Genomic DNA, 16,499 nt, shown 5'->3' with positions numbered 1-16,499 from the left:
TGCTGTTGCAGGTCTGTTGGCTTCGTGCGTCATAGCTGTCATGTATTCAAACGCAGCACGCATTCAAAAAACAAATAAACATTTTTCCTTGTTGTATTTCTCTTTGTAAATGGAGAGATTCGCGTGTGTTCATTAAAACGAGGAAGCTCGAAAGCAATTTCTTGTTCTATTTTCATTCAGAAGGTTTCATTCAGAAAGTATATAGCCGGGGTGGCCTGCCTTTTTATTATGAACCCCCTCATTTGGTATTCTGGGGGAAAAACCTACGATAAAAAAAGAAATTAAGCAAATCTTCTAATCCCATTAGCAAAGTGAAAAGGATTGATCAAGTCCCTTTCTTAGAGGTAGACAGTTAATTGATATTCGAATCGATGTGCACGGATGCGTGGCGGCCCCTCCCGCAAAAAATTCAGACATGTCTGGCTGTCTAGTCATTCATAGCCTCGGGCGATAGAGTCTAGAAAGAAATAGATTCGGTTTTTTTATTTGTTGATTATTATTATTATAGACAAGAAATTTCCCTTGGAAATAGACGCCCTCCCCTGCGTTTCCCGCTAGCGGCACAAGAAGAACCGTGACGCAAAAAAATTCCAGAAACATCCTTGGGGAAAAAAATAAAGATAGTGTTGTATACAGCATGACGTTTTGCTATTGCGCCCTCCCCTTCCTATTAAATACATCCTTTCCTTTCGAATTCCTCCTACTGGGTACACGTGGCAATTGTGGCATTCACGCAATCCTTTCCCGCCGTATAGGCCCACATGAACAGTATAAAAAGAGCGTAACATTCATTCGGAATCGTTCAGTCTTGTTCAACGACTCGTCGCTTACATACCTGATCTGAGTAAGTAAATAGAAAGGATTTTGTTGTAAACGTTTTGATGCGCGTGATAAATTTCGTGAGAGCTATTTGGATTTGGGCGGTCTCGATCGATCAGCTGTTGTTGACATTTGTCTGCAGTCCAACAGCGCAGTTGGAAGGCATCAAGTCAAGTTGATTTTTCTTTTAACTTTTTCTTTCACTAGTTCAACATGCCTGTTTACAAACTCCATTACTTTAACCTCCGTGGACGTGCTGAGTTGGCTCGTCTTATTATGAGTCAGGCTGGTGTTGAGTTTGAGGATGTCCGTTTCGAGCGAACTGAATGGCCTGCTCTCAAAGCCAGTAAGTAGAAATGCATTGTGTAAAATGGTGACAATATTCAATGGCTTTGTTGTATTGTATAGCTATGCCATTTGGCCAAGTTCCTGTTCTGGAAGTTGATGGACAAATGCTTGCTCAGTCGAACACCATTTCTCGATACCTTGCCAGGAAACATGATCTTGCTGGCAAGGACGAGTGGGAGCAAGCCTTGGCCGACATGTATGCTGACAACATTAATGACTTGATGACTGGTAAATTAGCAAATTATGGTATTTAACTATTGTTGATGACTAATGCATTGTTAGGTATGCGACCAGCTTTTCTGGAGAAGGATGCAGACAAGCAGAAAGAATTGTACGAGAAATTCATGACTGAGACTGTTGGAACTCATGTTGCTTTTATTGAGAAGCAATTGGAGAAGAATGGTACTGGTCACTTAGTTGGCAAAGAGGTAAAATAGTTCAATATGTTGCTAATTACAGAAACTAAAAGACAATTTTAATTTTTCCTTTATATACTTTATAGTTGACCTGGGCTGATTTGGCTTATTATGGTTTCTTCTCCTTCCTCGTTGAGAAATTTGGTGAGGAATTCCTGAAAGATGCATCACATCTAAAGAGTTTGATCGCTCTTGTCGAAGATCTGCCTAACATTAAAAAGTGGGTTGAATCTCGCCCCAAAACTGAAATTTAAATCTTTTTGTTTCAAGTCAAATCACGTTGAAAATATATATTGGTTAAAAATGTTGAACAAAATTCTGTTATTCTCTTTCCTTCTTTGGCATTCTGCGGGGATACCTATAGTGTGATTGTCCTTTATTCACTGGGTATAAGCGCTGGATTCGCTTTGCTATAAGGGGAATTAGATATGCCGGCGCATTCCAAATCGTACGTTGACTCTAACGTTGAAAGGCTTGTAAGCACCGAAAGCTAACAATAGAACTGGTTATCTTTTGTTGCGTCATTTTATGGTTCTCTCGGCTAGGTCACTGACCCTTAGCCCTTATCAAGAGATCTGTATAATAGTGGGCATTTATCGCTTTGGAATTAGGTCACATCCATCGGTTACGACGGAAAACAATCGATAATAAAAATTATCGGCAAACAAGAATAAAGACCTAAAGAACGTATCCATCTTCTTTTACCCCGTGACATCCATCGGTCGCGGAAACGACCACTTAAAATCGATTCATCTTCCTCTTGTCTAGTTGATGCTTTTTCTTTTTATATGCCCCATCGATTGCGTCTATCCATTGTTTACGTTCATCGAGTTCACCAATGGAATCAGTCCTTGTACAGACATCGGGAAACAACGACGAAGGCATCAACTATTAACGGTCGGCTTTTGTTGCCGAATTGAAACTGGAGATCGTTTTGGGTCGATGGAGACCGCCCGATTTACCATCATACAATTTCATGAGCATCAATAAATTGATTTATGGTAGCTATTAACTACATTTCTGTCTGTACAATGCACATAACCAATTCCATTGTAAATTGATGAGTTTTTTTTTAAGCTTTGATATCCAGTCGATTGTGTTTTTCACATCTGTGCTCTACAGTCACTACAATACGCCTTGGCTTTGAATTTGAAATACCAATCGATCTGACTGTTTTCCGTGTCAGCCATAATCTAAATTTTACATAACATCCAGTCTGACGTACTATAGACAGTCTTCAAATATTCATCGACATTCGATACGATCCACTGATCATTGCCTTGTATCCATCGTTACATGACCCTCACCTTGTGCGCTTGTGCGGGCTCCATTTTTATAAAAAAAAAAAAAAAAAACCATCCAGCAATAGATAAATAGAACCCATTCAAACAAAGCCACTCTAATCAATCATCGCATCTCCAACGGAATCGACATCAGCCCCATTTGGCAACTCATAAAATGCCGCAATATAAACTGCATTATTTCAACTTCCGTGGAATGGCCGAGTTAACCCGTTTGATTTTCCACTACGCCGGAGTGGCATTCGAGGACATCCGTTTCGAAAAGAGCGAATGGCCCCAATTGAAAGCAAGTAAGTGTACCCCAGAAATCAAATAAAACGATATTTGTAATTTCAATAACGGTCTGTCGATTCGCAATTGAATCAAATTTCATTTGAATTTTCATGTTATATAGGCATGCCATTTGGACAGGTGCCCGTTCTCGAAGTTGACGGTAAGCCTTTATCCCAGTCTTACGCTATCGCCCGTTACGTTGCCCGGCAACACGGACTGGCCGGTCAGGACGATTGGGAACAAGCAGAGGTCGACATGTACGCCGATTGCATCAAAGACTTTATGATCCGTAACTAACAATTGATCCACACATTTTTCAAGTTTCTATTTTCGCAATATGCAATTGATTCTTAGTCGGACGTCCAATGTACGAAGAACACGATCCCGAGAAGCAGAAAATTCTGATGAACAAATTCATGACGGAAACAATGATCCCGCACATGCTCGTCATTGAAGCTCAATTAGGAAAGAATGGAGGTGTTCTCGTCGGCCAAGATGTCACTTGGGCCGATATGGCTTGCTATTCATTCTTCTCTTTCGTCATTAGTAAGAATCCCGACGTGTTGAACGATTCTCCCAACATAACGGCGCTCCTCGCAAGAATCTCGAGCAACGAGAACATCAAAAAGTATCTTGAAACTCGTCCAGATACTGATATTTGAGCATTTCACAAGTCATTCTGATCAATAATTGCACATCAGATAAAGTAGGCCTCAACAATTGATTCGATGTAATTGCACCGTTTCCATTAAACGAATAATACAAGTACTTTAGTCAGTCGCAATGCCTACACATGTTCTTTAAGAAACGTGTTCGCAGAGGACGAGCAAATTAAATGAACACGGTAGAAGCAAACTTCCATATCACGAACGAATCATTTGCAAGTGAAATCGCATTATTTGCTTATGCAAACGCAATCTCCATTAGTAGCTGTACAAAATTTGGTACAAAGTCAGCACAAAAACCCATAGACATGTGCAGAAATATGTATGAACAAGACTCTGTGACCTTTATATAGCAAAATGGTTTTTTTTTATTGGTCGAGCAGCTTTCGGACAGCATTTGTATATATCCATGGCAACTAAATCCATAACAATTCATGTTATTTTAATCAGTGCACGTTCCCAATGACCAGCTAGCCAACCCTTTTTGGATAAAAGCAACAACGATAAAGCCATAAAATTTCTCTACGTACTTATCTTCAGATAATTCGAGTACTCGATAACACATCACATCATGTCTTTAATCTTTTGAGATATTCAATAGAATCACTGGTTTTCTATATGTATTTGTATATTCTTCAAAGATTGTTTGGTATAATATCATCTTTCAAAAGGAAAACCATCCATCCGACTACGGTCATTTTCAAAAGTACTTTTATTTTCTTTTTAGATTTAAATCAATCCTAGTCAAGTAAATAACAAAATCGATAGTTACGCAGAATCTTGTTGGGAAAGTTGGCATCAGTTTGATTACGTAATACGTACGAACGTGTTTCGCCGAAAGCGGAGATAGAACAATCGACTATCGAAAGTTTTGATTTGTTTCAGTTCGATTAGAAAGTTTCTTTTATTCGCGTTGACGAACGGCAATAAATGGCAGACTATCAGCAAGTTGGGTGAAATGAAGCGATATAGGAAGATGAATCTTTTTCTATCCAGTTTTTCTGGAAAAGGTTAATAGAATCACGAAGATATGCGAGTGCAGAAATCATTGTTTAAAACTGGGCTCACACCAAGATATAAACCAGCTAACACACCCGACAGTTCAACATCCAAAACAAAAATCGATTGCAAGTCCATGTGCATCAACCACTGGTTCTAGAACTTTCCAATCTATATCCCCTCCGCGGAAAACATGACGTTTCTATTCTTAATCTTTTACAAAACGCATGAACATTTCTTCGCAATTTTGTAACGCGACACTAAGGTACACGTGAGAGTATTCACCAGTTTCAATAATGAAATGCACCAGCTTACTTCGTAGCCATGTAAACCTTTCATCAGCCTCTTAAACTACAAGACTTTCCATCTGCACAAGTCACGAACTTCAAGCGACTTTATAAAATGAAAATGGAGCGTAGGTAACAGGCGAAAGATGGATGCGATTAAGAAAGCATTCGCAAAACTTGTGAAGTACGTGGCACGTGCATAATATATACACACACACACGTTCCAACGTGAAGTTAAAACCTAATGCATATACCGATGATAATGGGCAGAAAGTGGAACACGCGAATCCCATTTGTATACGCAATATTCTCTGCGTGCTTCACTCTCGCTGATACGGACTACACATGACGGCCAACACAACGATCGCTAAGGGCAATCTCACCGAGTAGAATGGTTTCTGCGTAACGCCAATCTGGCAAGATAGCTATTTACAAAAGATGATCAAAGAGATTTAACACAGCTGCAGAGTGAGACGACCTAAAGCGAAAACGAATCGAAAAATAATAAATCGATTGATCTCGAGCTGAATTTGAATAACAAATAATAGATCCACTTACGCGCAAAGTTGCCCTTTTCCCTTCCGCCAGTTCGATCCCCTTTCGAGCGAAGAAATCGATAGTTGCCACTGTGACAGTCTTCCGCCGTTATTCCGGAATCCGGCTATTCTCTCCCAAAGGGAAACGCGTGATCTTACAGTCGTACCCATTCACGAAGCTTACGACATTCTAGTCGACACGTAACGGTACAATTTCGGTGACGTCATTGCTCAGTGATTCAATTTTGTTTTTGTTTTTTTCCGCCTTATTCAATTTTCTCAAAAGCACACAAAACCAACAAAATTGTTTAATATCGCCAGAAGCATAATCAATAACCATTCAGCATATGAAAGGCAACAGTGTATAAAAACACAAAGCTTTTCACGGGAACTGTGTGCAGACTTGTACCGATTCGATACGACCGTCAAACAGAAAGGACGTGGCACATACAGTAGAGATGATGGCGTAACACCGACACCCCCGCAAAAAATGTTTCTCCCACAAAGATGCAATTTTCTTTGTGTCCTAAAAAAAATAAAAAATCTATTTAAAAAAAAGACGTAGCTTTGAACTGTTGATGCCAACGTTGAATGCCTTACCTGCCTCACATTTCCTGACGAACTCTTGTTTTTCCTTAATGGAAGGCCAAATCTTAAAAGGTAAGCAAACATTTCCCCCTAAAAAAATAAAATAAACGTACAAGAAAAAACAGGTGAAATCCATTTCACCGTATCACAGTCCCTTACCCCTTTCCTAGAAAAAATATGATTGAAGTATAAAGGGAACGAGTCGTTGGGTTCGAGAGATCCGAGTTCATCGACGAGAGACATCAAAGAGACAACTATTTGAACAAGCTAAAGGTAACGCAGGACCTTGGTATCCATTTGACTCGAAAAGTTCAATTGCTGCATCCATGTTAGAACATCAACTATTGGCCGCTTTGAAAAATGGATAGGAAACGGGATCGCGAACACGTCCGTGCCAATTAATGGACTCTATAATTCAAAGAGTGAAAAACGAAAGCAGCCGATTATGGAAACTAAGAGCTACAGAAACCTAGCGTTTAAAAGACTAATAATACATCAGATTAGCTCATTGATTTAACAGATAAAAGGACAGACAAATGGTTTCTGGCGGATTCTCCGTTTACACCGATTCTAATGAGCATCACTTACCTGATTATCAAATTAGGACCCAATTTGATGAAGAAACATTCGTCTTTCAAGTTACGTGGATGTTCTCATGTTCTACAACGTTATCTAGATCCTCTTCAACGGCTGCTGCTGCCACATACTATGGACCAGCAATCCGATTTGCCAGCCGCTGGATCGCTCCCACAGCCACTCCTCCGTTGATTTTGATGGGCTTCTGTTTCTACGTGTCAAAGTTAATCGACTTTTTCGATACATTTCACGCAAGAAAGAACAAATCAGTTTCCTGTAGTATCTAGTAGACGCATCTCTGGTGGAAGGAATACTTGACTGTGTTACAAATGGTGCAGTTGTGTTTGCATCGGCCTGCACGGATTGCTACCGTTTTTCGCCGACTGCGACTTCCCAATCATCTACTCCTGGTATTGTGTTTTTCAGTTGATGATGTTCTTCTACCTGTTCAAAATTTTTCATTCGAAAACGTATGGGAGAGAGCAACATGTCAACAATAACAAAACAAAGTAAGAAGGAAATTATTTAAATCTATTGGCCTGTAAACTCATCAATTGCTTAAAAAAAAATCAATAAACTAATCTCGCAAAATGCTGATTCATATACGTGAAATTGTTTTACACTTCAACACGGAAAAAGAAATCGAAAACCTTAGTTCAGACGATTGCCGCTGACAAGTTGTAGATCACGAAAAAAAAAAAAGAATGAGGAAATCGATTCAAAACTTTCAGATGATACGTACAGTCAACCGTAGGCGGGTGGAACATCGTCTCGCACTTTCACGAAGATAAACACGTCACAGCAACGGAGGTTTGGCCGAACTTGATGGAACAGGCAGAGGAAACTTGTTCTTGACTGACTTGCCCCTATCGTCAACACTCGCCGTCAGTTTGGGCGGCGGGGGCGGAGCTGGGCGAATAACGCGTAGAACCGGCGGAGTCAATTGTCTTTTATCATCCACCGACGGCGGAATAGCCAGGAAAGCGTCTGGAGTCGATAGCGTGGCATCCGGAGTGTTGAGAGCGCTGAGGGTGATGGTAGCCGTCGAACAACCGCTGGCCGGCGACAGTATAGTGGAAGACGGGCCATTAGCAGATAAGGAGCTGATGCTGGGCAATGTCAACCTGACACGATTTTTCACCCAGTCGCTAAAATGGCGCTTTTCACGCACTTCATCGATCGGTTTTTCGATGCTGGTCGATTGAATCAACGGAACTGGATGAAACAGCCGGGTGGATCCTTTATTTCCTCCACGTCCGCAACGATGGCGGACGCAAACCCAAAAGAATCTCTTTTGCTCGTCGTCAAGGAAGAAATAAAAAACGAACAACAAGAATCCGACAATTGGAACGATGGCCAAAAAAAGGACGTACAATTCAAGTTGGAATAGCCGGCGGACTTGAAAGAAAAATCGAATCACTGAAAACTTTTTCTGAGACAGAAACCAAATTGAATTTGCAAAAAAATACCTCTAGGATCTAGTGAAGGTCCACCGTCTTCGCTGCCTCCCATTCCATACCGTTGACAAAGCGGGGGATTAAATCCATCGGGACAATGGCATTTGCCTAAATTATTGCAGAATCCACCATTCGTGCAATTAGCTGGGCACAGCACCGGTCGATTGTGTCTACCCGACAGGTCCGGCGAACACTTTTTGTCAACACACACCTGCACAGATTAAAGCCAGACATTATTAAAATCAATTCAATTAGAAAATAAGGATGCACCTTGCGTAAATGACATGCAATGCCGTTGTATTTGTGCAAATCAGACGGACACGTAGGTCCATCTCCCATGCAATATTCAGGTAAATCGCATTCATTCTCCGCTGGACGACATTCGACTCCGGCTAATTCCCACTGGCAAGTCTTTGGAATTCAATTTATAAAAGTTCGAGTTTACTCTTATCCTGAATTATCATTTCGCAAATGTACCATAAGATCACAGCAACCGCCGTCAGCACATTGAACTCTGAGACTTCGTTGGCTGAATTTGCAAGTATGCGGATCGCAGCATTGATTCCGGCAATAATTGGGCAGGCCGCAATCGCATTCTTCTTCGGGATCGACTACCATATCCCCGCACCTTTCATAATTAACACACCGTAAAAACTAATTAACTTTCACTATAAGCTTTTAAATCGAAATAAATGCAAATCACCTGCTTGGTCGATTGCGGAGACAATTAAATCTGGCAGCCTTCGCAGAGTCTTGAATGAGCTGACGACTGCAAGAGCTCCAATGCATCGTTGGCCGTCTGCACATTGTCAATTCAATAAGATAAATTAATATTTCTTGATTAATCGAAATTTACCCAATGGCTGCAGCCATGACGCAATCGCCTTGAGGACATTGACAAGAAATATTATCGTGATGCATGCCGAAATTATGGCCCATTTCGTGAGCCATGATTGATGCCGTCATGGCCGCTGGAGATTTTGGATCATCTACAGCGATACCACAAGAATCGTGAGCATTGCACAACGTCCCGACGTAAGCCCTGCCGACGGGCCCACCGAAATGCTTTCCATCAACGCCCCTGAATTGAGAAGTTGACAGTTCAGAATAGAACGAATACATTTGAAATGATTTACGTCATCAATTGGGCGTTGTCGTGAACTTTAGCTTCCAGGTGTGCGTGACGGTACTTTTTAAACTCGGATAACGTGTGACTTGCATCTTTGTCAATGTTGATTTTGTCACCTGACGACCAGACGACGACGCCCACTAACATGACCGATATTTGCAGAGACGAGTAAATCTAACATTTTAAATATTTTACACAAACACAATAGAATCTAAAATAATTAAAAAGCTTTACCTGTTTGATGACGTTGACGATATCAAACACACGTTTCAAGATCTTGTACATATCGCCATCATTTCTTCGATAAATGGCGTAGTCGACAACCAACACCAACTCGACATTGTGCACAGCCAATTGATCTGATTTCGTTGTTTGTCTTTTCACCTGTTTCACAATCACATAAACTTGATATTTTTCATTTAGTTGAATAATAAAATACCTTGATGCTTTGATTGTTCCTCTGCCATTCTGTTGAGTGATGGTGATCTTCATCTACAAGTCCAACATTTTATTAATAAATACACGTAGACCATAATGAACAATTAAAGTTAATACCACATCGTGTAAGGGATGAATTCAATTCTTGCGAGTGTGGAATCCACGAGTGGTCACCATCGAGTGTATTGTTCAAAGGTTCGATGTAGAATAAATGGACACCATCAAAAACCGCCCCACTAAAGTTGCCAAATAGTTTCAAGGTCACAAAAACAGGTTGGGTTATGAACATATTGAAATGCAGTGTAAAGGTTGGGTAAGAAAATATTGAAACAAAGTGCAAGGTTGGGACAGGGTTGGGGAGGAAAATATTGGAATTCAGTGCAAGGGCTGGGTATGAAAATGTTTCAGTGTTGTGAAAGGCTGGGAAATGAAGTTGAGAAGGAAAATATTTAAATGTGGTGTAAGGTTGGGGAAGGAAAATATTTCAGTGTAACGTAAGGACAGGAAAATATTTAAATGTAGGGAAAGGGTTGGAGAACGAAATTATTCAAATGTAGCGTAAGGTTGGGGAATGAAAATATCGAATTGTTCAGAGTAATTTTGGGTATTCACCTGAGGCCAAAACATGTAGACAATGTCACCCATGAATTAGACATGTCACGTACGCTTCCTCTATAATGACACACGGGCAAAGGCTGGCCCGAAAATCCTTCCGACCTCCAAACATCTTCAATTCCATGATGGCGGACGTAAAAATTGGCTGGAATTAGATCTCTGGAAAACATGCAACAAAAATGACAATGATGCTTTCATTTGGTTTTTCAACATTCTCTTCGTTTGTTTTAAATAGATTTTACCTGTTCAGTTGAAGGTCTAGGACGACAGACAATTCGCGAAGAGAGACGGTGAGTTGTTCGGCGTGATCTTCATGACCAATCGATCTAACGCGACGCATCGTTCGCAATTCACGAACGACCGGCCTCACGACGAGTCTATGACCCCCTTTGGCTGAATTCAAATCGCTCTCCTCGTCTGTACATTTTTTAATTAATTCAATCATTTAGACTCTGCTTTCTTAATCACGTTCTCGAATGCAAAATAGAATTCGCCATACTCGCTACCCAATTTTTCAGTGTCCCTTGTTTAGAGGAAATCCTAACAATTTCTAGAGCAGCTGGATGGTTTTGATTAATTCCGGAGGGGCTTACAGCAGAACATTTACTATTCACATTTGCCAACATGCGTAAGCTCCTTATTTCTCATCAGCATACTATGTCCATTAATAAAGAGAGGGAACACAGTTTTTCTAGGCAAAAATATTTTTTTTAAAGACAAAATGACGTCTGGTAACTTTGCAGCACGTGTCACGAATTGCCAATGTGACTGTCAGCTGATTAGTCGCCTCCAAAACATGAAAAAGAAGATGCTTCGAAATGATTTGTAATAAGGGCCTGAACATTATAAGATGGAGGCTAGCTCGTTTTAAAAATGAAATACGTGTTTTATGCAAATTCATTTTCAAAGAGGTAAATCAGACTGTAATTAAGTAGTTAATCACTTACCGGATGATGGAACGTCTTCTTCAGTACTCCGGGTGGCTTGTGCCCAGCAAAGCAGAGGGCCAATAGCCAAACAAAAGATGATTAAATAGCTTATTATTGAACTATCTTTCGTCCAACAAGTAGCCATCATGTTTGCTATCAAGATAGGCTGGTTAATAAATGAAAGCCTTAATAATTTTGAATGTAATCGTTGGGTGTGGAGGCGTATCAGTTGCGGTCTCTCCTCCAAATGATCAAAGAGTTTGTCAATTATCCGGGAAGTGGGTTCAAAACCACACACCAAGAATTTAGTCATGTTGTTATTAAGCAACTAATACAACAATGAACAATCTGAAATCAATAAGAGATAAATTAATGTATTTCGGCCGTTAAATGTTCTTTTTGATTTTCCAAAAGAAGGTTGACGTCTCGAGGACTGTCGTCCATTTTCGTGTTGCTATTTCTGCTTGACCTGTATACCCTAGAACAGACCTCATGATGTCTTCTGTCCTGGCTGGGCCCTCTGGTTCCTTATCCCAACCCTCGACAGGAATTACACACAAGACAACGTGTTTGAAGCATCAGATGTATTTCGCTATTCTCGTTTACTTCCAATCAACAATCATGGACATTCAAATAGTCAAAGAAAGTTCAAAGTAAACAGAGATAAATGAAAACAACTATAGGAAAACAACCGTTTGTCAATTATTATGAAGTTTTCAGAAACGTCCACGACCCCATCCACCACCCCAACCCCCTCGACCACCCCATCCACCCCAACCCCCACGACCACCCCAACCACCACGACCTCCCCAACCACCACGACCACCCCATCCACCCCAACCACCTCGACCGCCCCATCCACCTCGGCCTCTCCAACCTTGAGGATCAAACATCATTTCGTCTAATTCGTCGGAGAGAGGCTCTTCCATGTCATCTTCCAGGACATCTTGATCTTCTTCGGCATCTCCTCCGCCTCTTCTCCACCCACCACCGCCTCTTCTCCAGCCTCCGCCGCGTCTTCCTCCGCCTCCACGACCTCTTCCCCAGCCCCCGCCGCCTCTTCTCCAGCCTCCAGCACGTCCGCGGCCACGTCCACCATCGTATGCAGGATCAAATGATTGCAACATGTCTTGAAATTCATCAGACATCGGCTCGTCCATCATGTCGTCCTCTTCTTCGGCGTCTTGACGACGCCTTCCGTATTGTGACCATTTCCAGCGTTTGTCCAGCATCATGTCTTCCAATTCGTCGGATGACATGTCCGTGAATCCATCGTCAAAATCATCCATGCGGTTGGTACGTTCATCTTCGAACGTCAGTGCCGTCACGGCCAGAAACATTCCGCACAAGACGGCCAGAATAAAGGGAACCTTTCAAAGACATTGTCGAACGTGTGAATCTAATTTTAGGGACCAATTCGAAGATTGCTAAGCAAAACAGAAATGTATATATACCTTCATGGCGATGTGCTGGATATCGTTGTTGGACTGATTGTTTCTTTGCTGTCGATGCTGAAGAGAACAAACGATCAACTGATACCATCCACTACGAAGAGCACATCGTTTTATACATGGCTGATGTTTGGATGCAGGTTCCCAGTGACAGAGAAGGTCTCACCGATGAAGACAAACACGAAAACACAAAGAGAATGTTTTTAGGGGAATCACTCAAGGTGTAATCATTTCGATAACATCTTTAGCGAATTTTCGTGTGACCTTTCTCTTTGATCAAGGCCAGGTGAATATGAGACAAAATATTGTTCTCGCTAATTAAAGGTGAGAGGTAAAAAACAAGTTGTTACATGATATGCTCCAACGATTTCATTCTCACACAACTCGTAATTTATCAACAATACAACGATTGAAGTCTTCCTGTTCGTTTGGAACGATTTTGCGTAGGTGAACCAATCATTTTTTAAAAATATCCTACGAATCTACGCAATTGTTCATCGTCTAATGTTTATGTAATGATTGAATTCCCATCCATATTTAACTAATATAGCGATACAATCAACTAGAAGTACTTGTGGACACGTGTATACTCTTATACTGAGCGAGTTGGCAGATGAAACATCGAACTATCTGTGTTACGGTAATTAAACGTTGTGTATTATTCAATCAGATTTTTTCCACAAAATACTACATTCATTTGTTGTTGTTGTACCCACTGATTTAAAAAAAAAGGTGGGGATCACAATCAGAGAGACATTAAGTTTAAGGAAACAGTCGGACGTATATAACTTTGGAACATTCTTCGGCGACATTAAGGACATGTACACAAACATTTTCCTTTGAAGGTGAACCGACGACTGGCAAGCGGCGGGTAGCGGCCACGAAGACGGGCCATTTCTGCTCGCATCATCGCCAATCTCATTCGTTTCGTGTCCAATTGTGGCCTCACGCGGGATTTGAATCGGCGGAATTTCATCGCATCTTCCATTCGATCATCCGCGAAGTGTAAAGGTTCATCCTCAGTCATGGAATCCTCATCTTCTTCTGGTAGATCGTCTTGCTGATGATCCAAAAGTGGCCGTTTCAATCGAAGCCTTTCGAATCGATTAAATCTACGATAGGGAAACGGCCGTCCTGTTCTGATTGCAATGCGGATGAGTCGATCGGCCATCCGCTGGATATTTTCATCGTCGTCAGTGGAACTCTCTTGATCGTCATCAGCATCTAAAGATCTTTCATCATCACGGACGTTGTTGTCTTCGACATCGTCGAAACCCAGTCCGAATCCGCCGGACAGACCGAGTCCTCCGAGCCCTGCGTATCCACCAAGTCCAGCATATCCACCGAATCCAAGAACAGGCGGTGTGTAAAATGGACGTCGAATACGAACGCGGACTCGCAGAGGATCGGCCATTCTTTCCAGTTCGTCATCCATCTCCGCATCCTTTTCAAAATCGGCTTCGTCAATTCCATCGGCCATGGAGAATCCATGATTGAATTCATCGCCAGCTGTTTCGTCATCTTCGGTCGTCATCGACATCACGTCGACAACCAAACCGAAGGCGAATAAAGCGGTTAAAAAGAGAACAACCTGAAGATTTTCAAGATAATTTAATTAACAAAAATTATTTATGTTTAAATTGGTGAATGATACCTTCATGACGATATAGTCTTGCTACTTTTTAAGTGATAGTTGTTGTATACTGGAACACCTGATGCGACTGTACCATCTCCATTGATTCACTGCTCCTTTATAGTTCTTTGCTAATGAAGGTCATGAATATTCATGTAGCCCCAAAAATGTTGTTTACGAAATGTGAAAGAATAATCCAAGGCTATAGACGACCATCGATGTCACTGGTGGCGACACCTGTTGAAATCCCTGCCCGTGTACACACTTCGTAGAAATGGAAGGTAAATAAGTTCAGAATTAGGGAGGTGTATACACTGCTAGCGCAATTGTAAAATCCATTAGGCTGAAAACATTGAATAGTTGATGGAAATGGGACAGCATGGATGCAAGGTTTTTCGGATGAAAAGACACACACATTGTCCCTTCGTTTTTTTTCCTTTCTTAACGTTGAATAGTTAACTGATGTAGACAAAACAAACGTTTATAGTTTTCACCCTGAACAATAAACTGCAAATGTGACATAACGACGATTTGAAGGTCGAACAGCAGACAAACAAACCCATCATATGGTCGGTATAAAAACGGCCAGTTGAGTTCGGATGGAGACACAGACGGAGTCCCAATCCCGCCATTGGCAAGTCGTATCCAGCTTTCAATTCGAACTCAGGATGATAGAGGTATAAACCATTTGATGATGACTCACAGAAATGATCAAAGTTAATTAATCCACTTGTTAAAAAAAAAAATCTATGAAAAACAGGGTCCCTTCTTGTTTGCCATCCTGTGCGGATTGGCTTCAATCAGCTGGGCTGAACCGACCAATTACGAAGCGGCTGCCAAGTACGAAATGCCAGCACCGACTGCGGCTCCTTACGCAGACAAGAAAGAAGAATACGCAACGAAACCAGAGCCGAAAAAAGAAGAATACCCCATGAGAAAGGAATACAAGAAAATGGAACAACCCACCCAGAAATACAAACGTTCCATCGAAGACGCTGAAGAATCGGGAGATGGCGCTCTAAAATGGAGACGCGCTCCAGGAGATGCTTTAACGGAATCCGATCCTATTTGGGGCTTCAGATATCGTCCCTACCCCTATTTCGGCTATGGTTATCGTCCATTTGGTTACGGTCGTTACTGGGACAACGACGACCAATCAACCACCAATGATGTCGATGATTCGGATGTCGACGACGCTGAAGAACAAGCCGAGCCGATTAAATTCTGCGTTGGGAAATTCTGTGTCGGATCAAAACGCAGAGATTACGCAAGGGATCCATTCAAGGCATGTTACAGAACGAAATCCGGACGCCAGATTTGCGTTGGTAGCGACGGACAAGAAATGGATCCACTCCGCGCCTGTTACACCTCGAAATCAGGTAGAAGAATCTGCGTGGCAAACGACGAGATGGATCCAATCCGGGTGTGCTACACATCGAGATCCGGCCGAAGAATTTGCGTCGGTAACGACGGCCAAGAAATGGACCCGAGGGGGCGTTGTTGGCGGACAGCAAGGGGACAACTACGATGCCGTGGAGGCCAGGCCATGGATCCCCTATGTATAAAAGGCCCATTTGGTCTCAAACTTTGCACGTAAGCCTTTGACTTTGCGCTTCCAGTAGAATTTCAATGGATCGAACCCGAAAAAAACAAACAAACAAAATAATTTGCATTCCCTTTCGAAAATGATTTACGGCGACATAGTTCTAGAATTTTTCTTTGATGATTTGGATGGTTTTCTTGGTTTTGTTTTAATTTTTGGTGATTGTCAAATTCCGATTCCCTACTCGGTCAACATTTCGGCTGGTTTACTCAAATACAAAGCATTATTTCAATTCAAATTCAAATAAGTAATATCCATCTGGATGTCATATATAAGGCAGTTGATATCGTGGCGTGTCAGAGATGAAGCGAAAGATCCGATCCGCGTGTGTTACAGATCGAGAACCGGAAGGCAGATTTGCGTATAGGCAATGACGGCCAATAAAGAATGGACCCGAGGACGCGTTGTTGGACAACAGCAAGAGGAGAACTACGGT

The 16,499-nt window shown here is 41.7% G+C and overlaps 6 protein-coding genes across 6 annotated transcripts; 3 read left to right on the top strand and 3 right to left on the bottom strand.

Moving 5' to 3' along the window:
• The first annotated feature begins 684 nt into the window (after window positions 1-684).
• On the top strand, window positions 685-1,891 carry LOC116921079 (glutathione S-transferase 1). The gene is made up of 5 exons (XM_045171856.1): window positions 685-844; window positions 1,027-1,165; window positions 1,228-1,395; window positions 1,450-1,595; window positions 1,670-1,891. Exons 2-5 carry the CDS (start codon window positions 1,033-1,035, stop codon window positions 1,835-1,837), a joined length of 615 nt encoding a protein of 204 aa, XP_045027791.1. The 5' UTR covers window positions 685-844; window positions 1,027-1,032; the 3' UTR covers window positions 1,838-1,891.
• Window positions 1,892-2,961: 1,070 nt separating this feature from the next.
• Window positions 2,962-3,937, top strand: LOC116921085 (glutathione S-transferase 1). The gene is made up of 3 exons (XM_032927289.2): window positions 2,962-3,174; window positions 3,279-3,446; window positions 3,512-3,937. The coding sequence occupies exons 1-3, from the start codon at window positions 3,042-3,044 to the stop codon at window positions 3,817-3,819; spliced, it is 609 nt and encodes a 202-aa protein (XP_032783180.1). The 5' UTR covers window positions 2,962-3,041; the 3' UTR covers window positions 3,820-3,937.
• Window positions 3,938-7,318: 3,381 nt separating this feature from the next.
• On the bottom strand, window positions 7,319-11,553 carry LOC116921088 (disintegrin and metalloproteinase domain-containing protein 12). The gene is made up of 13 exons (XM_045171934.1): window positions 11,395-11,553; window positions 10,690-10,864; window positions 10,445-10,606; window positions 9,950-10,068; window positions 9,834-9,886; window positions 9,629-9,778; window positions 9,402-9,568; window positions 9,122-9,346; window positions 8,969-9,064; window positions 8,743-8,893; window positions 8,536-8,676; window positions 8,278-8,476; window positions 7,319-8,206 (listed from the first exon to the last, which is right to left on the bottom strand). The coding sequence occupies exons 1-13, from the start codon at window positions 11,522-11,524 to the stop codon at window positions 7,605-7,607; spliced, it is 2,370 nt and encodes a 789-aa protein (XP_045027869.1). The 5' UTR covers window positions 11,525-11,553; the 3' UTR covers window positions 7,319-7,604.
• A 539-nt stretch (window positions 11,554-12,092) lies between these two features.
• LOC116920087 (protein FAM98B) lies at window positions 12,093-12,962 on the bottom strand. Its single transcript, XM_032926146.2, has 2 exons — window positions 12,831-12,962; window positions 12,093-12,746 (listed from the first exon to the last, which is right to left on the bottom strand). Exons 1-2 carry the CDS (start codon window positions 12,834-12,836, stop codon window positions 12,093-12,095), a joined length of 660 nt encoding a protein of 219 aa, XP_032782037.2. The 5' UTR covers window positions 12,837-12,962.
• A 516-nt stretch (window positions 12,963-13,478) lies between these two features.
• On the bottom strand, window positions 13,479-15,128 carry LOC116920707. Its single transcript, XM_032926800.2, has 2 exons — window positions 14,482-15,128; window positions 13,479-14,418 (listed from the first exon to the last, which is right to left on the bottom strand). The coding sequence occupies exons 1-2, from the start codon at window positions 14,485-14,487 to the stop codon at window positions 13,639-13,641; spliced, it is 786 nt and encodes a 261-aa protein (XP_032782691.2). The 5' UTR covers window positions 14,488-15,128; the 3' UTR covers window positions 13,479-13,638.
• On the top strand, window positions 15,073-16,234 carry LOC116920794. The gene is made up of 2 exons (XM_032926905.2): window positions 15,073-15,137; window positions 15,221-16,234. Exons 1-2 carry the CDS (start codon window positions 15,129-15,131, stop codon window positions 16,055-16,057), a joined length of 846 nt encoding a protein of 281 aa, XP_032782796.2. The 5' UTR covers window positions 15,073-15,128; the 3' UTR covers window positions 16,058-16,234.
• Window positions 16,235-16,499: the final 265 nt, after the last annotated feature.

Source organism: Daphnia magna, linkage group LG4 (assembly GCF_020631705.1).
Source record: "Daphnia magna isolate NIES linkage group LG4, ASM2063170v1.1, whole genome shotgun sequence".
Lineage (NCBI taxonomy): Eukaryota > Metazoa > Arthropoda > Branchiopoda > Diplostraca > Daphniidae > Daphnia > Daphnia magna.
This window is presented reverse-complemented; position numbering and strand designations above follow the sequence as displayed.